Raw genomic sequence first — 25,933 nt, 5'->3', positions numbered from 1 at the left:
TATCGATGAACCAAACGAAAATTTGTTGTTTTCACGAGGAGTTGCGTGATGCTTGCGAGCCCTTTCGAAAATTGGCTCGCCCAAAACATCAACAACAAAACAACAACAAGAGCGGTTCAATTTATTGGAAACTGACGGTCCGTGACGCGTCCGACAACTACTGCTTCTCAAAAAGGCTCGGTCACGGGCTGTCACGGCGGGTCCGACTGGAAGTTCGACAGAGAGCACGTTTATTGGTAGCGTGTCGGCGTGCCGTCCCCACTGACGTTGACAATGGTGGAACCGTGTGCCGCGATCCATCGTGGTGACGTCACCGAACGAGGCCGGCACCACGAGCGCCTCGCGCGGAACACCATTGTTTGGAACACACACACAAAAATAAATGAAGCATACAAAAGAGGATCGATATTACGTTTATGCTTGCTCATTGCTGCCAGAAACATGGCGTAACTATATCTTTTTTCGTGAACTCTGTTTTGATATATTCCTTTAAAGATTTCTGCGACTATCACCGGGCAGGGGATTTAGATCGAGGCATGTTTGTGGAAGTAAGATATGCATTCCTATTCAAGAGGAGGGAAAGGAGGAACGGGAGAGAAAGGCTGGAACTCCCCCGTTCCTCCTTTCCCTCCTCCTGAACAGGTGTGCATACGCTCTCTCCCTTGAATACCTTTGGCTGTACTGCACGGTTCTAATCAGACGGAGTATGCCTCTCGCTTCAAAATCGGCCATCGAGAAGCGCAAGGCATATCGCACTCGTGACGTCAATAGCTCTTGCACGGTCAAAGGTACCGTAGTTGCGAGCGTTGTCGCTCGGTGGCGTCCACGCGTGACAACCTCCTCTATATAGTAATATCTGAGGAAGACTGTACATCCTATGTTCTATACGTGGCTTACCTGTAACGTCATCCGCTGCCATGCCGGTATTTTATCTGCTACAGGCGTTCGGTTCACCCAGTTAGTTTCGCACCGCAGAAGTAGGAGATCGAGGGGACCTGCAAATAGAAATAACCCTCAGTACCCAGTAATGGTGACACCTGCAAAATATGTATATGAGAAATCCACAGGGTGCCATATTTGAGCGCATTATGCACTGCGCATGTGGGGCGGGGAAGGGGGGGGGGGGGGGGGGGCTGAGTGGTATGGTTGGCCTGGCAGAGGTCCTCGCCTCCTCAGATCAAGCTCCTACCTAACGTCTGCAAAGAGCGGCTACCTTGACGGCGTGGAATGCACGTAGCGGAAGCACTGTGGAAATTAACGTACACAACGTGGTATAGACTCGTAAGCGTTCTCCACCAAGTTCCATTCAGGACTAACTCCATGAGGGAGCCATACTGCCACGAATTGGCGCTGCTTCTAAGAAGCCGGTGAAGTGGCGGCCTTCCAACAGAGCTTCACAGACTTTCACAGTCTTGAAATCTGTTCGTTCGTTTTAAAATTAGTCGTTTTGACTTTTCTGCCGGCAGGCCAGAAACAACAGTATACACTCGTGTTTCGGGGCTCCCACCACAACATAGGCCATATCTAAACAACGAAATAAGAGCAAGCTATTTTGTTTTCGTACCCCTTTAAAGTCCGACGTACAGCCTGGGTTTTCTGCGGGGAAGACAATCCTCTTAGTGTCCTCCTCTCCTAAACTAGCTGGGAGGAAAGCCGTGATGGGGGCAGGGTAAAAAGTTAAGGGGATGTAAGAAAGGAGGGGACGTGCAAAAGTGGAAAACGCGAAGCGCACGTCGGCCTCTAAGCTGACTGCTACATAAGACATGATGCAAACTCGGACACGCGCTGATATTAGACCAGAAACCGAGTTAATCCCTCAGGCATTATTAACTCTAAAGTATGACCGGAGGGTAACTTACTCATTCATGTTCTTTCCTAGCTGAGCTGTATCTTTTTTTGTTTTTGGAGGGAGTGATTTTGATTAACGTATTAATTAATCATCACATACGTCGAAGCTATAAATAAAATTACAGAAAAAATCATGGAACACCAATATAGGCGTATCACTAGGCCAAGTTTACGAATTAAAATTAACTGTTGGGCTAGTTGGTTAAACATCTTAATTACAAAAGCGCAAAGGACAAGGACAGGACAAAGAATGAACAGGACAAGCGCTTGTCCTGTTCATTCTTTGTCCTGTCCTTGTCCTTTGCGCTTTTGTAATTAACAAGTTTACGAATAGAATATGAAGGGATCTCCAGGTTCAAAACTTCCCGAAGCGTTGTTGGGGAAATTAAATCGCGTTTGTATGTATGTGTGTGTACGTCTGTGTGTGAGTGAGTGTGAGAGAGAGATTTTTTATTGATTCTGGTTTTTCAATGGAGTAAAGCGAGTTACAATGCATTTCTTATGGTCCGATCATTTTTGTACGGCCTCGTGCGTTCAAATGAATGAATATGTGTCTGTTGGCGCCTCTTCCCGCCGGTTGAATAGGCAACAAACTGCTTGAAGACGATAGATGGATGGATGGTAATGACCCTTGGTATCGAGCGGCAACTTGCGCCCCCTAGTAACCGAGCAGGCAGCCGACCCATACAAGCAGTGTGCTTCTTGTGCCAAATACTCATTGTTAGCAACCTCACAAGCGACTGAACAAGCGGCACCTGCTGTATATTGTTCGAGTCACAAAAGGGGCGTTTTCGATGTGCTGACCAGCAGCGTTGGCTGTTTGTTGTTTCCCAGGGGACTGATATTGTCGGGCCATTTCGTTAAACAAAACTTCCTCTAAAGGTTCTTTTTTTTTCTTTTTTTTTGCTTTGAAATTTGTGAAGGACTGACTGCCTCACACCTAGAATTTGCGTAATTTTTTTTAAAATTGGTTTTACAAGGACTTTATCTTACGTTCTACAACTGGCTATACAAGCCTATGTTTCGCGATGTCCCTCTCTTTGACCTAGTAGTACCTCCTTCGCGCTTGGTGGCAGGGACCTGTCAAGCTACGCAATGTAGCTTTTTCCCCTGTCTCCTTCTCGAAACTGGAGTCGATAAAGATGAATTGAATTGGATATTTGGGGGCCGGCGATGGCTTTCCAACATTTGCGACGAGATTCTTTGGTGGCGCCCTCTTGCGGTGACGACATATTACCCGTGACGACACGACCAGTGGTATAAGTTTCGAACGATAATTGCGATGGTCGCTGCGAAGAGTACGCTGGAAGACTGAAGCAAAAGTAATCACGTTCGTGGACCAATACGGCCAAAGATAACAGTCTGGTATAAATTTTATTTCCATTCATTAAAACATAATGAATACATCCCCCTTCTGACGTCATTGTACGCGTTAGCGACGTCTCTGGTCGCGCAAGTCGCCAACATATCTTATGTCGCAACTGACTATGGTCCCGCCTCGAGTGCCGCAGTGAATAATGCAGAGACGTGCATGCGTTTTGCGTTTTCGTCATTTACTGCGAACCACATATTCCACAGCTAACTTGAAGAAACTCGATATCACAAAACAAAGCTTTAAAGAAGAATGTGCGAGAAAATAGCGCGCTAAAAAATAAACAAATCGTCCATTAAGACGTCTAGACGTCTAGGTAAAACACGTTCCGAACGACAGTCGGGAAACTCCCGTTTCTCAAACACAGCTTTGCCTCTCTTTCGGCACTTTGGGTGTTTGTCGTTTTGAATATTTGGACGGGTGAGGCAACAACAGTAGAGAGACATTCTGTGCGAGCAAAGCTTTTAATGCACGCCGGGTAGCGTTTGCGAATATACCCCGAACGCGTGAAATTTGCTGTCCTTACCTCCACAGCAAATATTTATTAGAAAAAAAGTTGTAAAACAAATAAAATTGCCTCGATTCATTTAGTTTCAAGTTGCGAGGAGACATTTTAAAAGAGACGCGGGGCACGCATTTGGTTCGTCGCGCCAGAGTAGTTTTTCGCGGAGTTTAACCCAATTAGTTCGAAGCGAGCGCGACGCGCGCCAGGTGTTGCATTGTTAAACAGAATTAGAGTTCGTAAACAATAGGACGGCGACCCAGAGAAAGAAACAAAAGAAACAGTAATTACCAAACTTTGCTTAAGCCTTGAATGCTCGAAGTATACGCGTCGACACTTTTAAACTTTAAACGCTGTTTTCCCTGGTTTCCACAACGACTTCGCGTTCGTTGTTCGTTGAGCACGTAATTAACAAGCTGAGTTCCGTCACTACGTTCATAATCCCGGACGTTGAATTTTCAAATAATATATCGCTTCTCCATCGCAGTGACTTGCTTTCTACATGCGCCGAAAAGGATATAACAAGGCGAATGTATGTTTCTTGCTTAATCACATCAATAAAGTAGCCAAGAAACAGTTTAAAAATTTTCCTACTGAGCAAATTATGATACAGATAGTCAAATGCTAGTGAAATCGACATATAAACCAAGAGTGAGTTTTTTATCCTCGACGTTTTAAAGTATATGTTATTTTAGGGCTAGAAGAGCGAGTTCGTTAGAAAGATATGTTTACGAGATCCCAATTGACATGAACCTTTTAGGTTGTATTTATCCACATATATTGTCATTCTAAGAAATATAATTTTTTTAGACCCTTAGAAAACACCAGTAGGATTGAAACGGGACGGCACTTACCTTGGTAATTTTTATTACCATTTTTATATATGACTCTTACTTTCGCTAGTTGCATTCGACTGGTAAATACTCCGGCTAGCAAGCATAGATTAAAGATGTGCGTTAAGCAAGGATAAAAAGATCAATTACATGCAAAACCGGCGTAACCTGTAATTCATCGGAGGCACAACTTTTACTATATTTAAGCGCATTAAAGAGAGATATGACATCTGTATCAATTATAGGCGTGCGGAACATTGATATATCGTTTTGCACATTTATATACTTGCACGAATCTGACGCAGGACTTTCTTTAAAAAGGCTAACGAAATAATCAATAAACGCATTCGCCAATGCTCAATGTGATAAGTCTTGGGCACACTTAAGTTTTTTTTTTGTTTTTTTTTTCATACAACGTTAACTTTGTTACTACACATTCTGAAGATCTCACAAAAATATACTTCTCTAGCATCTTGAAGTTCTTCGTTTGGTTGGTCTTGATACAGTTGAAAGCTTTGCAGTTTTTCAGTTCTCTGGTTTTCACAAATTTATTCTATAGCGCAATCCTGGTACGAATTTTTGTGAATAATTTCTTTGTTAACCATGACGACCCTTTCTACAAGTACGTCGTGATTTGCGTGAAAAATAGTTTTCTTATAGTCTTTTGAATCTATTTAGAAACAAGTTATATGCTACATCTGCGTTCGTTTCTTCAAGGACGTCGTTCCAGTCCAGAACAAGAGAGTTTCGGTCTAAAATCGTTCAAGCTATCGGTTGTTATGTTTTGTAATTTCATTGACTGATCCTTCTGTTTTTTTGTTTGAAATTTTTGGTTTTTATACACAAAAATATGCCCAAGTGATTATTAGTACAGTAAATTTACTCCTAGTTACACAATACTGGTCATGGAGTTCTTGAACTGCTGGGAATCTTCGATTGTTGCTGTTGGGGCGGGAAGGCCATTCCACTCCACTGATGTGCGGGGAAACAATGACTGAAAAAAAAAAGCATTAGCTCTACGCAATAGAATGCCGACTTTATAAACATGATCTAACCGAGATTAGATGTATTAGGGGGTCAAAAATATGTTTGGCGTGCAAGGGAGGGTGAAGAAACAGTTTGTGAAAAAGGCAGAGGCGAGAGGTTTTGCGGCGAGATGCTAGGCATGCCAGATCAAGGTTAGCTTTCATTGTACTGACGCTTGCAGTTCTATTATAATTGGACAATATGAAACGAACAAAATTATTTTGAACAATTTCAAATGAGTGTATCAAGTTTTCATGGCTGGGATCCCAAAATGTGGAAACAGAAAGGTTTTCAGATTTAATGGGAGAAAGGAGTCATCATCTGAGAGAGAATTCTGAGCGTCCATTTTATTCCTCAACAATAAATTGGCGCTGTCATCCATTGCAAAATAAAAGAAACTAAAACAAAGTAAGACTGACATGAGAGGCATCACACAAGTTTCAGAAAATCGCCCGAAGACTGAATCACGTGCACATGCTCACGTGGTGGACCATAGACTTCACGGTTTTAATGAAAGAAACTGACAAACATCTGTCGGCGTCGAAAATAGAAAATCGATCAAAACCGATATTCACCGACAAACATCTATTGCTGTCAAAAAGACAAAAATCGGGTAAAACAGAAAAACTGAAAATTTCTTTAAAGGTATGCTTCGGCTAGAGCTGTATGTGTCCCCGCCCTCCTCTCTTACCCTGGGATTCTTGGATCTCAGAAGTTTCACTTACCGATAATCACCGTTTCTAGCGTACTTCTGAAGCAGATCGCCGACATATATCTCTATCTTAAAAATGTCTGAATGCGGAAAATCATGCGCCGATTTTTCTTATAATCAATACTAAAAAAATCGACAAATCTATGACCCATAAATAAGATGCGTTAATTTTCAGCTTCACGTGCTAAATGTGAAAATACTCATGTCTTTCCCTTCGACTTGAACGTTTCTTAATTTTTTCGCACTAAAGCTTTAAATGTTACGTTACGATTAAGTATCGCCACCTATACCCTGCACACTCACTGTTTTTCTTTTCTTTTTTTTTTTATTTGGGGGGGGGGGGGGGGTTGTTACAGTTTTAGAAGTGGCGGAAGGAGGCGCTGTTGGCAATTTACGTTCCCGCGAACTTCCGGTCAAACGAGAGGGCAAACAAATCCAAACCATAGCTCCGCTTCTTATAACTTTCATAAAATATTTTATGACCAGTTCTCAAGGTGGTTAGGAAAAGGACCGGTTAGCGAGATACTTGTTGGAGATTTTTTAATATTCCTGTCAGGCGACCGATCCCCCTCGTATACGTGAAATAGCACAGCAGAAGGACCTCGCTAAATTTCTCTAAACCGCTCAAATTCTGTCGAGCTTCATCGTCCCAGGAAATTTCAAATCAACAAGCTCGGAGGGCCAGCCGAAACGGACCAACCGGAAGTCTCTTTTTAGTCACTTGATCATCATCATCATGATCATCACCACCATCATCATTATCATCACCACCACCACCATCATAGTCTTATTAGTCATCATCATCATCATCATCATCATTATAATTTTATCATCATCATCTTCATTATCTTTGTCATCATCATCATTTATATTTTCTTATGCACCCGATATAGAAGGCAGTGGGCATATACATGTACGATACCATCACAAAATGAAGACTCTGATAAAACGCTGGAGTCTATACAGCGGGATTCGAGAGGAGGAAGGAAGCGGCAGCCGTAAATATACATTAGCATCATTTATCGAAACAATGTGGTCAGGCAGTGAGTTCCAGTGTCTCTTTTTATTGGCAATGGTAATCTAGTCACCCGATAAGAGGAAGTGAACGATGGAGTAGCACGTATATTACGATGGTCGATACAGGCCAGTGTTCCTCACGACCAGGGGGTCTGGAGGCTGGCAATGCTGAAACAACACGTGCTGTGTTGCAGACTTCGCCTTGGGAGAATGTCTATCCACTGTGTCTCAGGTTCACTTTCGACACTCACAGCTCTATTTTTGGCCCTGGTTTCGGGTTTCGAAGATGTCAAAAGATACTCTAGCTCTGTTATTTAAATCCGGAAAAGACATCTCCTTTTATGCTTTTTTTTTTCTACTTTCGCATTAAATATAGAGAAAGCATTAGTGCTGTTCGCATTAGCCTAGGCTTGTAGAACGCCACCCCCTCGGGTAGAAAAAACAACAACTAAAAATGCTGAAGGACAAATACATTTTTTAGACAGATGCAAAGCAGGAGTTCTTGATACGCAAAGAGCAACCTTTCAACATATCGAGTACGTAGCCACCGCTCGTATTTGAATAAACTGGATAGCATCTTCCCTCTTGCTTGCGAAAGCACACTGCGTTTGAAATGCCGTCAAAGGCGGCACATTTGCCGATATCCTTCCTCTTGATGCATCTTTGCTTATTTTCTTGTCATTCGATTCTGTCTTTTACTGGTTATCTATCTCTACTCTTTTATTGTAAAATTATTTTTAACCTGTTTTTTTTTTCTCGACGGAGGTTTGCGGATTCGCATTTGCACCCGTAATATCGGAAGACATAAGAACAGGGACTGAGGAAATCCAAATAACCGTATACAGTCAGGTGTCGTTAGTATGGGCCCCTTTAATACGAATACCCCGCTATATCGACATTTTCATGGACGAGCTGCATTTTTGTCTTTTTGTTTATTTGATTGGTGTTGTCCATAGAAAGGGGGATAGCCGGGAGAGATTATTAATCTGAAAGCATTAACTGTCCCATGGAGCGAAGCCGGCGTTGCCTGTAGCCGTTGTCTGTAGCAGAGAAAAACGGCACCTAAATTCCCATTGGCTGAACGAAATGGCGCCGCGCCTGCGCAGTGGGGGCGCGTGATGTCACCGCCGGAGCGCCGTGTGCGAAGGGAAGGCGCGGCGCGCTGCTTGTAAGAATGCGCTACGTGTAGGAATGCGGTCGCATTCCTACAAGTAAGCAGTCTTAAGTATCTCTGGCAAAGCGGCAGACTCTGTACTCTGACATGCAAATTTGATAGCCTCTAATGACCATTTTCGAACGTTTTCGAAAACTTCTTGACGTTTTCCAGAGGCGCTAGCGTTTTTTTCTCTCTCTCTCTCTCTCTTTATCTTCATTTTTTGTGCATGAGGTCAGAATGTAACTAAGGCATTTTATAACCTCCTCCATGCAAAGAGAGAAAAAAAAATACATACTTTTTGCTATTGAAAACGATCTAGCAACGTGTCCCAGGAAGGAACATTACACCTTTAAAGATTATGTTGTGTATAGATGTATACGATGTGCGATGGCCAATGAAAGCTCAAACATAGCATCCTTTTTTATTTCTAATTTTCTCTTTTTATTTCTCTCTTTCATTTCATCTATACACACACAAGTGTCGCGCCTCGACACATGTCTCGCGTACACGCATCACTCGGCCGTTTTACTTTTGAGAAGAGAAAAAAAAAAAAAAAAACGATAGTGGTTGCGTGAACGTGTCTGTTCTCCCCAATATTTATACCCAAAAAACCGGATTGTGTGCATACAATTTGTAAAAAACAAACAAAACCAAAACTCTGAAATCACAAAAAAAAAAAAAAAAGAAAGCTTTTTTTAGCGGTTTTCTATTTGGGTTTCAGTTTCTATATTAGTCTTTTTTTTTTTTCCTTCACTTTTTTGTCGTGACCGCCCAACAATAAAAAACCGACGCGCGCGTGCACAGAGGCACGTACTCGACAATAACATATCTATCCATATTTTTTGCCAATTCGGAAAATGGAAAGAGCACGTATACGAGGTTATATCTCAATAGACCTATTGCTAAATTACCCAAGCATCAAGGAGAATGCAGGGAATGGTGTTCCACGTGCCGCACGTGCCGGCGTCAGCAGCAGTGACTGTTCTAAAGCAAAAGCCTAAAACAAATGGCATCTTGCACGCGAGTTTGTCAATGCTTTATTTTGGTTATGTCATTCGAATATTATATACGGGGAAGGCGTGCGCGTGCGGGGCTCGTAAAACACCATTCCCTGCATTCTCCGTGATGCTTGCGTAATTTAGCAATATGTCTATTGTTACCACGTGAAGCACCCTGACAGCACCAGCGAATAACCAAAAGAGCTAAAAAAATCCAGTCGCCGACGTAGTCGGTCCCTTAATGCAAATTAGAGATCGTACCTCCCTACAACGCGTACTACTACTACGTCAAACGCAAGCCGCTGTCTCACTTTATTATCGTTTGTTTTTGTTACTTTTCACTCTTTTTTTTTAACTAGGGCAGCGTATCCCAGATATATTCAAATCTGAAACAATCAACCCCTCCGCTCCTCCGAAACAAATAAAAGAAAACAAAAGAAACCGAAAGAATAAGATAAGATAAGGTGAATATTCTTCGTTTCTTCCTAACATCGAACAAACTTTTCCGCTGGCCTCTTCCATCGAATCTTGGGTGATTGCGGTGGCCACTTAATGTAGGCGAAACTGACATCAATATCCATAAATCTGTCGCATTTAGAAAGTGGGGTCAAACTAAAATCGTTTTATAAACTCGGTTTTTCTTATAACTTTTACTCGCCGCGTTTATCGAATTTTTGATCAAACTCTCTTTAAGCGAAATAAACAGCACACACACAAAAAAAGAGAGAAATGGGTTGGGAGAACAAAAATAGCGTATTCCTTACACCACGCAACTCGATTATCTTGCTTCATGAGAATAGCCAATGAGGGTCTTAGATAGAAACTCTGTCCATCTTTTTACGCTATTCTTTTTGCTATACAGGTCGCAGTTCTCGCCCAGTTTCTCCCACTATATTTTTTTTAATCAAGATTTAACACCACTGCAGGACCATAATAAAGTCGGGCGCCAATTTTCCAACTTCACCCCGCCCCCCCCCCCAAAAAAAAAATATATATATACATTCATATATATATATATAAGATGTTATTTGAAACTTAAAATTCTATACCTAACAATGAACGCCTTTTTTATTAGTACTCTCCCCCCCCCCCCTTCCCCATAAACACTAAATTAGCCCCATGCAGGGATAAAAGGAAAACGCCAGCGCAAGTTCTCTTACCTTCCCAAAATGTAATCCTACAATAAAAAAAAAGAAAAACCTTGTATGTTGTGATGCCACACCCGAGGCCGCTTCCAAACAGAGAGGAACTCCCACAATGCTTCTACGTATAAACGCGGCCTAGAAGACCGTATAGACTTACGACACAAAAGCCCTATACATCTAAGTATAGTATACAAGCGCGTATGGAGGTATACGAACTTGCGCAAACAGAACACACCCAGATCCTTTCGGTTCGCGCAAGAGGAGTTTATATATACTCCCTTTACTCCCAAGCAGACAGTACGGTGGAAGCTATGGCATTGCCGGTCCAATCAAGCTCGTCCCTTTCATCACCTCTCTGCGCGTGGATAAGGGGGAGGGGGGGGGGAGGAGGGGGCGTGGTCACGTGGGTGAAGATAGATGTACGTCTGGTCCCACGAGCACGTACAGTTTTTCCACCGCACTGTCAGCTCAGGGGTAAACGGAGCCTATAGTTGAAGCACGCTACGTACTCCGGACATGGGGGAGCTCCTGTGCATGCATCGGGGCTCCAAATTACACGTTGCGCTTTGCCGCATCACTTAGCCGAATGAAGATGGTCACTTATTTAAGCTTTTCGAGTTTTGCTGTTGCCTCGTTCGTGTAGATGTACTACATAGTGCTGTCGATTTCCCGTGGAGCGTACGTTGTTTTCTGCCTGGCGTTTCCACAAATGGCCACAAGCGAGCGCGTACTTTAAGCGTTAAGCGTTTCTGCGGACGAATCCGTTGGCCTTCGCATTGGTGGGAATATTGTGCGGGGGAATAAAACTGCTTCCTCCCCCCCCCCCCTTTTTCACAAAATGGGAACTCGCAGAGGATGTGCAAGACGGGCCTTCTTTATTGGCGACGTTATGAATATCCACAAAAAAACACCAAACAGAGGAATTAGGGTTATATTACCTTTCAAATGAAACCGCTCATTAGAAAAACTACAAATGCACTCAAGACTACTGACGTGTCGGAACGTGGAAAGCATTCGTAGACATAGCGTATTCCCACAAGCTGCGCGCCGCGCTGAGCTCGGCCGCATGGCCACTCCGGAGTCTGCCCGGGCGGGCTCTGCTGGCACTGCGGCCGGCCGCCCCCTCTTACCGGCGGCCGAGCCGCTGCGCCATGGAGAGGGCTTCCCTGTGGGGTGGCGTTTCTTGGAACTACGCCGCGTGCCAGCCAATGGGGTGGCTGCTACAGAATACAGGCTTCGCTCCATTGGACAGGGGAATTTAGGGGCCGTTTGGCGCGGCTTCAAGAGCGGATAACGCCGGTTCGCTCCATGGGACAGTTAATGCTTTCTCGCATTAAAAAGTATTTGCAATGAGGCGAGTAATGGGCGAGTCTCACTAACTCTCATGTACTCAGTACATGAGAGTTAGTGAGACTAAGAACCATTTTCTTAAATACTAACTTTAACTCATTATCACTTAGCTCTTCAGCTAAGCACTAAAATGGTTATGTAGTTTAATATAAATTCTCGTATAATGCCCCTACTCAAAAAAAAAAAATCTTTGTTTAGATTCAGCAATTTTATATCGACAAGACAAGCAAAGTTAGCAACGACCGCGTGGTGGTCACCAATACAAGGGATAACACATTAGTTAGAAAAAATATTAGGGGAGTTGCGATATAATAAATCGAGAAAAGTACAACCATCGAGTCCGTTATGAAAGATTTTGAGAAGACCAGACGTATGCTTTATAGCTTTCATTTTGCAGTATGCACTGCTATTAGGGCTCCAACTAGAAGTACCATTAATCCATGTCATTTCTTTTAAATTGAAATCACCTCTAAGAATAATAGTATATGTAAAAAAATGCAAGAAATTTTGCGTAACTCACGAGTACCATCTGGTTCAGAAGCAGGAGGACGATCAAAGGCACCAACAACGAAACTACAGAACCAGAACCATTGGCACGGCATAAAACAGATTCAGTAGAATTATTTTCAACACAAGATGTTCATAACTCTTCAATATACTATTAACGAGAACGAAAACTCCACTTCCGTGAGTTGACCTATCATTTCGAAAGGCACAAAAAGAGCAACGAATTGCTTCATTACCTCTTACTGATGCATCGAACCTAGATTTAGAGCCAATGATTACCTCAGCATCAGGGTTGTAAAGTCCTAGGTACAAGTAAAGGGAAATAGGTATCTAGGTACTTTTCTTCTACCTGAGGTACAAACCTAGGTACTTTTGATATCTTGGTATATTTATCAGTATCTTAGGTATATTTTCCAGTAACTTGTAACTAAGTAAAGTTACTTTTTATAGGTACTTTTTTTTCTATTTACTTCGTCAAAATGGTAGGAACTGTAAACCTTGAAGTATTCACACACTATCATGTGCCCTGATTAACGTTGAGTTGGGTGCGACCTGGGAGGCACTGACTTGATCGAACGACGTTTTAGCGAACGAAGCCCCTCCTATGATGTTTCATCGAACGACACTTTAGCGAATGGCGGTATTCCCTTGAGCGAACGGTGGATTAGCGATGCCGTTCTAGCGACACCAATTTATGCGAACATCAACTATGAAAAAAGCGCCGCGTCAGGCCAACAAAGTAGTGACGACGAAGACTGCGAGAGCTTCTTTAACTTCGAAACACCGTCCTCATCTGCTTCATGAGAGAGGGAATTTGTACAGTATACACCGAACTTGCTCCGACAAGAATTCTGGAGCGTCTCAAGCGCATGCCGCTGCTGAAAAACGTGTTCTTAAAATTCAACACTGGGCTTCCAAGCAGCGCGGAGGTGGAGCGCGTTTTTAGCGTAGAAGGAACAATTGCTACTAAACTGCGATCGAAGCTGTCAGATAAACACTTCGAGGAGGTCCTGATTCTAAAATCAAATAGAGCACTTAAGTGAATGCGGTTTTCCTTATTTCTCGCATTGACACCAATAAAGCACATATATCGAACTCATTCTTGTGTGTATCCTTAGTATAAAAATCTTTACTTCCAATGTATTCTGACAAATTTGTGTAAAATAAATAAAGTATCTTTGAAGTAACTGTACCTGTACCTAGGTACATTTTAAGCCAGTACCTAGGTACGTACCTAGATACATTTTCGAATGCGCCCCACCGCCAGCGTTGCGACATCTGACAGCGTGGCACTCGAGGTTTTGAGACGTCGTTTGCTGCCACTTCAGGACCCTTACGATACATGGGCAGGATAGGGCGCTTACCAATCGGAGACACGGGTTTCAGGCACCGTGTACCTTCCATTGGCATATGACGGGCAACCGCGAATGTTCAGTCGGCACGACCACCCGAGCAATGCCACCGATCCCTCTCCCCTTCTCTACGGGGCTTACGGGCTCAGCATTCGCAGCGTGCACAATAAAATTTCGTATTGCCCGTGCACGCAGTGCCACCAGGTGCCTGGTTGGTCGATATAAACCTGACATGTAAAAGTTAGTTAATAAAAGTAATTAAGTTAAGTTATTCAGTACTGAACTCAAAAGTAATTTGAGTAGAGTAGAAATTACTCAAAAGGAAAGTAATTGACAAAATTACTAATTACCGTAAAAAGTAGAGAATTGCTTTTGAAGTTACTTTTATGTGTTTTTTTTATGGTAAAAAGATAAGTACATAGGTTTGTATCCGTTAGCGAAATTGTGCTAGCCAAAAATGAATTGGCATGTTTTTTCACAGAAATACTTTAATAGGTGGTTCTTCTGCGTGCCTCATTGTTTTGTACTTTTTTGTTTGTTTGGTCAATGATGTACTGCAACAGTGTCATTTCTACTTTGAGGTTTAACTCTGCGTCAGCTTGATTTTGTAGACAGTGTTCGCTTGTTTACAGTGTTGCGTAAAGTACACCTAAAAAGTACTTGAAGTACAAAGCAAGTAAAGTAGTAAGTACACCGGGTGCAATGTACTTGAAGTAACGTACTAGAGATACAATATATTTCAAGGTAAAGTACCAGTACTTTTAACACAATCTTTCATGATGCCCTTTCATTCCTTACACAGTGTTTTTTTTTTTTTTTGGTTTTTTTTTTTTTGTTTAACTGGTATTTTCGCTCCAGGGATAATCGGAGATGCATCAGGTTTTTACGGAAATGGTAGCAAATATTGTATAAGGTCCTCGCCACAGTGTAGTTGTTTTACTCTCGCTGACGAGCTATTTGTCACAATAAACTTATAAGGCACTTGTTTGTGTCGGTCTTATAAGCGCCATTAATTCCTTCAGAGAAATTACCAGGTGACGTCTCAAAAGAGCGCATTTTCACACGACGATACGCCATTTTTCGTCTTCGAATTCGGGGAATGCACACTGAAGTCGGGAGTTTCACTTTCCTCGGAAAGTTCAAGTACTTGCTCAGAGAATGTACTTCAAGTAAAGTACAAGTTTTGTAAACAGTAGTACTTTAAATACCATGTACTTAGTGTACTTCCCAACACTGCTTGTTAGTTATTTTTTTTATATAAAAACGTTGTGGGATTTACTAAGGTTTCTCGAACAATATTAGAATCTTTAAAGATCTACATATTCTGAGTTTTGGGAGGAAAGGCAACTGCAAAAGGTTCCCCTTTGCGTTGCCCTTTAGCACGCGATTCTTCGAGTAGTGCACAAACTACGGGAGCACCAAATGAGTTTCAGAGCAGGTGCTGCACTTTGTTGCCTCGTTTGAGTAAGGATGCCGTGTGTGCACCTCCTGGTTGCGAGCGAGAGTTTCTACGTTGGGGAGAAGCGGGGACCAGCCCTTTCTTCCAATGGGTCAAGTCTCCTTGAGCTTCAGGACGCAAAGAAACACCAGTCTTCGGCGCTAATCCCGCAGTTACTCGGCCTCTCTTGCGTCGTGTCTGTTCGCTTCCAGCGCCTCGTAGTAGTTTGTTGCAGTGGTGGGGCTCGTGAAACTTTTGGGGGTTTCAGACTCTCCAAACCATTTTCTTTTCTCTCCCCCCCCCCTTTCCGACGCCACATGCTTCTCCCTCTTTGCAAATATCAGCTGGTATTCCAACATCTTAATCTTTTGTGTAGGAATGTTTGTTGATAGACAAAACAACCACTAAAATCCGAAAGTAATTTTTGATTTGAGTAGAAGTTGCTCAGCAAAAGTAATTAAAATAAGCTACTAATTACCGAAATAAAAATGTAATCGAAAGTTACTAGACTACTGAGAAAGTAACTACAGTAACTCGAGTAGAGCAGCTGAACTACGTACACATCGCGACAGAGTTAGCGCGAACACGACATCGGCGCATTTTTGCATTTTGCTTCTAAATAGTTTTAGCGAGCACCAAATTTTATCGCTTACTTTATATAACTAAATGAGACCTTTCCGTAGCAATAATAACTTGGATGACATCGCTTGGTTTCAAAAAAAAAAAGAAACTGAAAAAACCGGCGATCGCTTGTTCGCGCTCTGTACAAGTCTGATATAAACGTTACTTTTAGGCGTCCCTGATTACTGGTGAACCCAATGGCCCGTGAAAGTAACTCTTCCTGAGCGTTTCTTTCTTATATATTAATTCTTAATTGTACGTAATGATGTTTATAACTAATTATTATTATAGTGCGCGGTAGTAGTAGTAGTAGTAGTAGTAGTAGTATAAAATGAGTAGTAGTAGTAACATCACCAATGGTAGTATAAAATGAGTAATTGTAGTAGTCGTATAAAACAAGTAGTATAGTAGTAATCGTAGTATAGTGGCCATAGCACGAGGCCTCGCGCAACAATAGAAAGTATTCTCTAAACTCTAAAGCAACGAGCTCGTGCTTCATGAAGCTGCACAGGGCTCTTCATACCGGGTCTGGTGTGTGCGCTTCTCTAGCTCATTAAGGTGGGAAAGCCCTCGACTCCGGACCGTCATTTTCTTTCTCCTAATTGGGTAAAATATGATTTCTCATTGCCCCGCTCGCATCGCTCGGCTTAGTCGCGCGGTAACGTAGACTCTCTCTTTGTTTTTTTTTTTTGTTTTTTTTTTTTTCCGCAGTTGCACAACTTCTTCCACGACCTGCTGACGCACCTGTCCAACGTGAAGCCCTCGGTGGCGGCAGCCATCTCCAACAGTCCGGCGCAGTCCCTCAGGGGTGAGTGCCGAAAGCTCCACCGGTTCTCCTTTTTCTCACGGCCCCAAAAGACATACATGTGCGAGCGCGCTCGCTTAGTGCCCCCTTTAAAAACGAGACGGCCCCATATACAGCCCGTTTCACTTTTGAGTCAGACAGCAGCTGAGGTCCGACAGAGTCAGCCAAGTATAGCCTCAAAAGCGCATCGTCACGGCGTTTATCTTCTCTGTGCGTTTCTATTGCCGGCTGAAGCAATCACCCACAGGAACTGCGCCGCAAGCCTGACGTTCTTTTTTTTTTTTTTTTTCTGCACGTGACTTTTTTGTCTGGTGACAGCAAACCCAGGCGGACAACGAGCGGGAGCGGGAGCGGCATGACAGTACACTTTTGGCGGTGCTTGATTGGCTCTGTCAAATCGCAGAACGGCGTGCGAGCGTCAAAAGCGCGAGTCACTGGGCCTTTTCTGTTTACGATTGCTTCGGTGGCGATAGACAACACACGAAAAACATGGCAAGCACCATGACGGCGCGCTTTTGAGGCTGTCTGATTGGTTGCCTCGGCTCGTATAGAGTCGACTGCGTCTGGACTCAAGTTGAAACGAAGCCTGTAAAGCCAACACCACCTACAGTAATCAAAGCCTCTCCGGATCGCCTCCTCTCCCTTATGAAACCGCATCACAGTCGGGTCGCGCTAACTCGGCTATTGGGCCCGAGTCCGACCTTCGACGCTCTGATTGAACACGAGCCCCGGCCGAACACTGACGCAGCGCTCGTGCCCAATCTCCGGCGTCGATCGGTCTGACTGTGATGACGTTAAGGAGGCCTCCTGCTTATCTAGGTGGTGTTAAGCGAGCGACTTGGAGATGAAACACGGAAGACTCGAAAGAGGATACACTTACAGGAACAGAGGACAACACACGGAGCTCTTACAAATAGCGATTGGATTGGATTTGATTGAATGTCGTGGCTTTTCATTTCATTTCATTTCATTTCATTTCATTTTATTATACCTCAAAGGCACTTCTACCGAAGTGCATTACATGAGGGGGGATAAGAATACAAACTCACATAAAAACAAACAAAAGCAAAAGTAGATTCACAAACAAATACAAATAGTAATATTTGCCGAAAAATGGCTAGGGTTAAATCGCATCAGGATGCATATCATGGTGGTAAAAAAAAAAAAGAAAAAAGAAAACTAATGACTAGCTACCGACATAAACATTTAGACTAACGAAAAACACTTTTGAGGTGTGCCTTGCAAAGATCGCGGAATTTAGCTGGATTATTTTCGAGAGCAATAGCCTCAGGAAGAGAATTCCAGTTATTGATGGCTAGAGAGAGCGGGGAATTTTGAAATTTATTAGTTCTCGCAAATAGAGGGTTTATTTTCTGGCTGTGGTCACGACGTAAGGAGATGTGAGATGGAGGTTGGCAGTAATGGTTTCGGAATGACGAAGAGGAATAGTAGATTTTGTGGAACATGACAAGACGAGCAAGTTTAGTTCTTTCGGCCAGTGGGCAAAGGTCTAGATTTGTTTTAAGTGCGGTTACGCTTGATGTCCGTGAGTAGTCATGAGATATGAAGCGAGATGCTTTATTCTGAACTGATTCAAGTTTGTTAATAAGGTAAGCTTGATGCGGCCACCAAATAAAGTTGGCATAGTCCAATTTAGCCCTCACAAAGGATTTATAGGCTGTTAGTTTAACACAATGCGGGGTACTGTGAAGGTTACGTTTGATATATCCTAGAGATTTACAAGCACTAGAAACTACAGTGTTAATGTGGGTATTCCAGGTTAGGTCGTCTGAAAATGTTACACCTAAATATTTGTAGCTGGACACTTTTTCGAGAGGCAGAGTTTGTAATGTATAATTTCGTATTGCAGGCGTTCGTTGGCCAGTGAATGTTAATAGTTTACTCTTGGTGACATTAACTTTCATCTGCCATGTGTTACACCATAGTGAAAACATATTTAAATCCTGCTGCAATATTAAAGACTCTTCAGGTTTAGTAATACGACGATAAATAACACAATCATCTGCGAAAAGCCTTATGGAAGATGTTATATGGAGAGGAAGGTCATTAATATAGATAAGAAATAAAAGCGGACCCAAAACGCTGCCCTGCGGAACACCTGATATTACGGGAAGGCTATACTCTTTTTCACCTCAACTTGTGCACCGGCGAATTCTCCTCAAAGAGAATTGTATCAGTGCGCCAACCAACCAGAGTGCCGGGTGTCCTCACCCGCACTCCCACTGGGAGTAGTCAGAGTGCATGTTGACAGTTGATTCAGCCAGCGGGTTGCAAGCAGGTTTGTGGCGTGCGTATTCGTAGCGGTCGCTCAGGTCGCTCGCGAAAGAGCGGGAGTCTGTGCTATCAAACCGCACTGGCCGGCATCTCAACAGTTGCAAGGAAATGTGATGCATAGAAAACATGATTTGCAGCTATCGTCGCGCTTCGTCGCCATCGCTTTCAATCGGGCATGCGGACCGCGTTTGCAACTTCGCTGCCGCGCAACATTCGCGCTTTTTATGTTGCCTGGTATGTGACATGCCCTTACGTTACGGTCGCGGTTTTGTTGAAAAAGTTTATATTGTTTGCTTCTTGAACTGGTAGCTTGCGATTTCAGTCTCTCCAGCGTCAAATACCACGCCCGCGAACGGCTCTCTGCTGCACCGCGATAGGCATGCGAGATGTCCGACAGCATTTGGAAATGACTGGTAAAGTGCCAGATTGCTGTAACAGGCAGATTACTCAGCAGATTCTCAAAATAGTGTAAAACGTGTTTTCTGCAGCTGAAGTCGACTGCATCAAAGCCGGGAATGTGGAGTGGTGAGAATTGTGGTCTAATATGAGCACTTATACAATACTGTTGGTCTAATATGAGCAGTTATAGTAATATAATCAGTCAACAAGAAAACTGCAAGTATATCTACAAGGTTTATTGTTGGTAACAAGGAGCATACCACATTCATAGTAGCTCTGGTTCATGTTCTGTGTTCATTGCAGGCCACTGTCCACAGCTCCTCTAGCCCCTGCTTTTTTGCTGCGATGACATGTAGCATTCGAAGTCGAAAAATTGTATGATAAAATGGTGGATATAGACAGCATTGGTTGTTCTCTTTCCCCCCTCCCCCATGGTAAAACCCCCTAAAACGAACAATTTCGGTATTGTACTGTACTGCCCAAAACAGTTTCCTGTTACAATGCTTGCATTGTTTGTTCCCAGTTCTCTTACCTTCGAGAAAACAGATGCAGCTGTACTACATCTGGGCACTATAACTGACCGCCCCACATCCACTTATTTTAGTACGGAACTATGTCACTTCATTGCAGGTCTAATCCTTTGAATCACTATAAAATATTTCTGGGACAGCACCAGCATGCATTTGTGTATAGCGAATGTACTTGTGGCAGCTTTTGTTTGCAGTGCCACAGCCCTGCATCTTTGCGACTCATAACCTTCTTGAAGTTCGTATTTTGTACATCCCTAGGATGAACACAGGACAAACACTAAAAGGCCCTTTCGTGTTTGTCCTGTGTCCTAGGTTTACAATGTGATGTAAGCTCATGAGCCAAAAACTGGTAACACAAGCAAATTCTGTAGACCTGCACTGTTCAATTAGACCTCGGGCACTTCCTGTGTACTCTGCATTCAACGAACTGCATTTCTGGCGTCTTTGGGGCCAGGGGTGTTCTAAAATTGAATTCTGCTGTGCAAGTCTATTCTGTAACCTTTGCTGTACCCTTATTATGCTGTTATATTGTGTACGACAAGTGTGTATGATGTTTGTGATTGGGAGGGGGAGGGGGGGGGCGGCGCCTCGTGAGGCAATTCTGTTTGCCTTTTGTGTCAGCTCTTGGGCAACGACTGTTTGTATGTTGTTGCCTAAATAAAGATTCAATCTAAGAGGAACTAGCAGATGCGTGCACACAAGCCGGTGTAAGCTGAAGACATGCTAAATCCCGCAATATTAGCCTGGGAGACGAGAAGGGAATGGAACGACGTCTTGAACATGGCTCGGTGTTTAATATTTCTGTGCAACATAACGGAGCCGACTCGTCGTGTTGCTGCAACAGTTCTCGAAGTGGCAGGGCTTCAATCAAGATGACGAGAGTTAGTCCACACAGGCAGGCCGCCTTGTTTTCAGAGAACGCTTCACGTAGGCTTCCGAAGCCGCCTCGTCGTGTTGCTGCAGCCGTTCTCGGAGAGGCAGGGTTGCATACCAGATGTCGGGAGTCAGCCCACACAGACAAGGCCGCCTTGCTTTCAGAGAAGGCTTCACGTAGGCTTCCGAAGCCGCCTCGTCGTGTTGCTGCAGCCGTTCTCGGAGAGGCAGGGTTGCATACCAGATGTCGGGAGTCAGCCCACACAGACAGGCCGCCTTGCTTTCAGAGAAGGCTTCACGTAGGCTTCCGAAGCCGTCTCGTCGTGTTGCTGCAGCCGTTCTCGGAGAGGCAGGGTTGCATACAGATGTCGAGAGTCAGCCCACACAGGCAGGCCGCCTTGTTTTTGGAGAACTCTTCAAGTGGGCCTCCGAAGCTGCCTCGTCGTGTTGCTGCAGCCGTTCTCGGAGAGGCAGGGTTGCACACCAGATGTCGAGAGTCAGCCCACACAGACAGGCCGCCTTGCTTTCAGAGAAGGCTTCACGTAGGCTTCCGAAGCCGTCTCGTCGTGTTGCTGCAGCCGTTCTCGGAGAGGCAGGGTTGCATACAGATGTCGAGAGTCAGCCCACACAGACAGGCCGCCTTGCTTTCAGAGAAGGCTTCACATAGGCTTCCGAAGCCGCCTCGTCGTGTTGCTGCAGCCGTTCTCGGAGAAGCAGGGTTGCATACCAGATGTCGAGAGTCAGCCCACACAGGCAGGCCGCCTTGCTTTCAGAGAAGGCTTCACGTAGGCTTCCGAAGCCGCCTCGTCGTGTTGCTGCAGCCGCTCTCGGAGAGGCAGGGTTGCATACCGGATGTCGAGAGTCAGCCCACACAGGCAGGCTGCCTTGCTTTCAGAGAAGGCTTCACGTAGGCTTCCGAAGCCGTCTCGTCGTGTTGCTGCAGCCGTTCTCGGAGAGGCAGGGTTGCATACAGATGTCGAGAGTCAGCCCACACAGGCAGGCCGCCTTGTTTTTGGAGAACTCTTCAAGTGGGCCTCCGAAGCCGCCTCGTCGTGTTGCTGCAGCCGTTCTCGGAGAGGCAGGGTTGCATACCAGATGTCGAGAGTCAGCCCACACAGGCAGGCCGCCTTGCTTTCAGAGAAGGCTTCACGTAGGCTTCCGAAGCCGCCTCGTCGTGTTGCTGCAGCCGCTCTCGGAGAAGCAGGGTTGCATACCAGATGTCGAGAGTCAGCCCACACAGGCAGGCCGCCTTGCTTTCAGAGAAGGCTTCACATAGGCTTCCGAAGCCGCCTCGTCGTGTTGCTGCAGCCGTTCTCGGAGAAGCAGGGTTGCATACCAGATGTCGAGAGTCAGCCCACACAGGCAGGCCGCCTTGCTTTCAGAGAAGGCTTCACGTAGGCTTCCGAAGCCGCCTCGTCGTGTTGCTGCAGCCGCTCTCGGAGAGGCAGGGTTGCATACCAGATGTCGAGAGTCAGCCCACACAGGCAGGCCGCCTTGCTTTCAGAGAAGGCTTCACGTAAACTTCCGAAGCTGCCTCGTCGTGTTGCTGCAGCAGTTCTCGGAGAGGCAGGGTTGCATACCAGATGTCGAGAGTCAGCCAACACAGGCAGGCCGCCTTGTTTTCGGAGAACTCTTCAAGTGGGCCTCCGAAGCCGCCTCGTCGTGTTGCTGCAGCCGCTCTCGGAGAGGCAGGGTTGCATACCAGATGTCGAGAGTCAGCCCACACAGGCAGGCCGCCTTGCTTTCAGAGAAGGCTTCACGTAGGCTTCCGAAGCCGTCTCGTCGTGTTGCTGCAGCCGTTCTCGGAGAGGCAGGGTTGCATACAGATGTCGAGAGTCAGCCCACACAGACAGGCCGCCTTGCTTTCAGAGAAGGCTTCACATAGGCTTCCGAAGCAGCCTCGTCGTGTTGCTGCAGCCGTTCTCGGAGAGGCAGGGTTGCATACCAGATGTCGAGAGTCAGCCCACACAGGCAGGCCGCCTTGCTTTCAGAGAAGGTTTCACGTAGGCTTCCAAAGCCGCCTCTTCGTGTTGCTGCAGCCGCTCTCGGAGAGGCAGGGTTGCATACCAGATGTCGAGAGTCAGCCCACACAGGCAGGCCGCCTTGCTTTCAGAGAAGGCTTCACGTAGGCTTCCGAAGCTGCCTCGTCGTGTTGCTGCAGCCGCTCTCGGAGAGGCAGGGTTGCATACCAGATGTCGAGAGTCAGCCCACACAGGCAGGCCGCCTTGCTTTCAGAGAACTCTTCAGGTGGGCCTCCGAAGCCGCCTCGTCGTGTTGCTGCAGCAGTTCTCGGAGAGGCAGGGTTGCATACCAGATGTCGAGTGTCAGCCCATACAGGCAGGCCGCCTTGTTTTCAGAGAACGCTTCAAGTGGGCTTCCGAAGCCGCCTCGTCGTGTTGCTGCAGCCGTTTTCGGAGAGGCAGGGTTGCATACCAGATCTCGGGAGTCAGCCCACACAGGCAGGCCGCCTTATACGCAGAGAAGGCTTCACGTGGGCCTCCAGCAGTTCCCGGAGAGCACAATGGAAGAAATACTTTGCCACACTGCTTACATATTAAGTGGCTCCACACCTGGAATGTGTGGCTGGCCTGATCCAGAGACAACTTCATCGCAGCTTTCATCTTCATAGGAGTCGTCGCTGACATCTCCGGCATTGATTTCGATGATGATTGGTGCAACCTCTCTGTCCGACAGGCTGTCATTCTCCCAGAACTGCTTTTCCATCTTCTTAACATGCTGTATAGCAGCGGTCCAGTTGTCTTTCGTGACATTCTTGATTGCCTGCTCTAGAAGCACCTTCACATCTTTTAGTTTGAAAGACGAGTTGCTTCGTGCAACCTCATTCTTCACTTGCCCCCAGATAAGCTCAATGGGATTCAGCTCACAATGATAAGGGGGCAGCCTAAGAACCGTGCACCCAACAGTTTCAGCACGTGTGTCCACTCGGTAGCTGAGGAACTTGTGTCGCACTTGGGAGACTAAAGAAATTAGTTCCACCTTGAGCATGTCTTTGTCCCAGTCAATTCCCTTTGAGCTTAGCCATTCTTGGATGACACTCTTGGTTGAAGATTTCGTGGGGACACACTCCACGCGTCTTGAGTGGTAGGAAGCGTTATCCATTACAATAACGCTTCCTGGCTCTACCTTGGTCAGGAACAAGTCAAACCAATGTTCAAACCTGTTGCCATCCATCTCGTCGTGGTAATCGCCCGACTTCACTCCATGAAAAATGTCGAGGCAACCTTCCACAAAGCCTTGGTCACCCCCAACGTGAGTGACAATCAGTCTGCTGCCTTTGCCAGATGGATTTTTGAGACCGGTGCTGAGGCCGCGATTTCCTGCGTCTCTGGCAGAACGCACCGTCGTGTCGACCCAGATCTTGTTGATGGTGTGTCCGGCGTTGACCCACGTTTCGTCGAGATAATAGATCGCCTTACCCTCTGCTCGAAACTTCAGGATTGAGCGGAGGTACTTCGCACGCCACACAAGGATGTCGTCCTTCTCAATGAGAAGAGAGTTGCGACTCCTCTTCTGCAGCTCGAACCCAATGTCATGCAAAAGACGGTACACAGTCGATGGACTCGGTTCCACGGCGACCTCATCATCCTTCAGCACTTCAATGAGGGCTTCGCGTATCTTCGTGACGGTCGGGGTTTCGTTCCTTCGAAAGACGCCGTGCACGCAGGACCGCAACGCAGACAGCACAAAAGAGTCGTACTGGACCAGGCGACGACGGGTGCCAACCGACTTTGGGCGCTTACCAGTTGGAGTTCGAAGGAGCCCGGAATTCGTGATGGCTTCCTTCTTTATGGCAACAACTGTCCGTGCTCCGACGCCAGTATACTCAGACGTCAGCTGGTATAAGTCGTTCCTCAACCTGTCCGGGTATTGTTCTCGCAGCTTGGCGTACACGGAAAGAACCATCTGCTTGCAATCGCTCGAGAGCTTGCGTCCTTGCCGATGCTTCTTCCACAAATTTATAGGTGTCGTGGCGGCTGGCTTACGTCTCGACGGCGGTGGAGATGGAGCCATGGACACTACCTCAACGATATCCACAAAGGAAATACGCTGAATAATAAAACAGAACGATAAAGTTGTAAAAAATATCTGAACACGCAGAAGAAGAACGCAATCGGGCCGAGCGCGTCGAGCATTCGATTCCCCGACTACAACAACAACATGACGTCACCGAGTTAACCGGACGCGTTCGTAAATTCAACAGAAGTAAAGAAATAGACACTCAGGCTGCAAGTCTTGCGCCGTTTAAGTGGACAGTTTGACGGTACAATTGTTTTATTTGAGAGAAGATGTTAGCCAAGTCGGGAGTGCTGTATTTATTAAGAAAGCAATTCTGTTTGTGAACGACTCACTCTTCCGTGAACAAACGAACGCAGTCAGTAGGGCCTCAGTCACCACGCAGCGACTGCGTGCGATTCGTATTTTAAAAAGAATCACACCAATAAATTTGGACATATGAAAAATTATAGCTCAAAACGTGCTACATAATAAGCCCTATTTAAGATGATTGGATTATCACGATTACGACGCTCGTATAGAACTTTTTCTTTGTAGACACTTTTTTGTTTATATTTGATTCAAAAATGGCGGAGGAGCGCTTCGTGGTGGTGCGACGGTGACTGGCCAATGCGCGGCCTGTAGAGGTGGAGCCTCCGGTGCACAAGTTGGGGTGAAAAAGAGTATAGGTGATTTGTCCTGCCCCAGGTGGACAGCCTGGTTACGGTTACTTAAGAATTGAGCGATCCAGTGGATAATAGAAGGGTGAATGTTTAGTTTTGAAAGTTTGTATAGGAGACGTTGGTGAGGAACCGTGTCGAATGCTTTTGAGAAATCAATGAAGATGGCGTCAGTAGGGTGAGACGAGTGGAAGTTGTTATGTAGATCAGTAACGAACTCAAAAAGTTGGGTTTCGCATGAATATCCCTTCCTGAAGCCATGCTGACTATTACATATTAATTGATGTTCTGACATATAGTTCATAATGTGGGAGTAGATGACATGTTCCATAATCTTGCAAGGCACACTAGTTAGTGATATGGGTCTATAATTTGATGAGTCGTTTTTATTGCCGGTCTTAAAAATGGGTAAAACTCTCCCGAATCTCCAGTCTGCGGGAAGGGAAGTTAAGTCGAGCGA

The 25,933-nt window shown here is 45.2% G+C and overlaps 1 protein-coding gene across 1 annotated transcript in view; it reads left to right on the top strand.

Moving 5' to 3' along the window:
- Positions 1 to 25,933, top strand: part of LOC8027243 (serine/threonine-protein phosphatase with EF-hands 2) — a 111,737-nt gene that overhangs the window by 19,574 nt on the left and 66,230 nt on the right. The window contains exon 3 of the mRNA XM_042289655.1: positions 16,589 to 16,685. Coding sequence (XP_042145589.1) covers positions 16,589 to 16,685 — 97 coding nt within the window. The remainder of the gene's footprint in view (positions 1 to 16,588; positions 16,686 to 25,933) is intronic.

The sequence above is a fragment of the Ixodes scapularis genome, unplaced genomic scaffold (assembly GCF_016920785.2).
Source record: "Ixodes scapularis isolate PalLabHiFi unplaced genomic scaffold, ASM1692078v2 PGA_scaffold13__105_contigs__length_92229423, whole genome shotgun sequence".
Taxonomy (NCBI): Eukaryota; Metazoa; Arthropoda; class Arachnida; order Ixodida; family Ixodidae; genus Ixodes; species Ixodes scapularis.
This window is presented reverse-complemented; position numbering and strand designations above follow the sequence as displayed.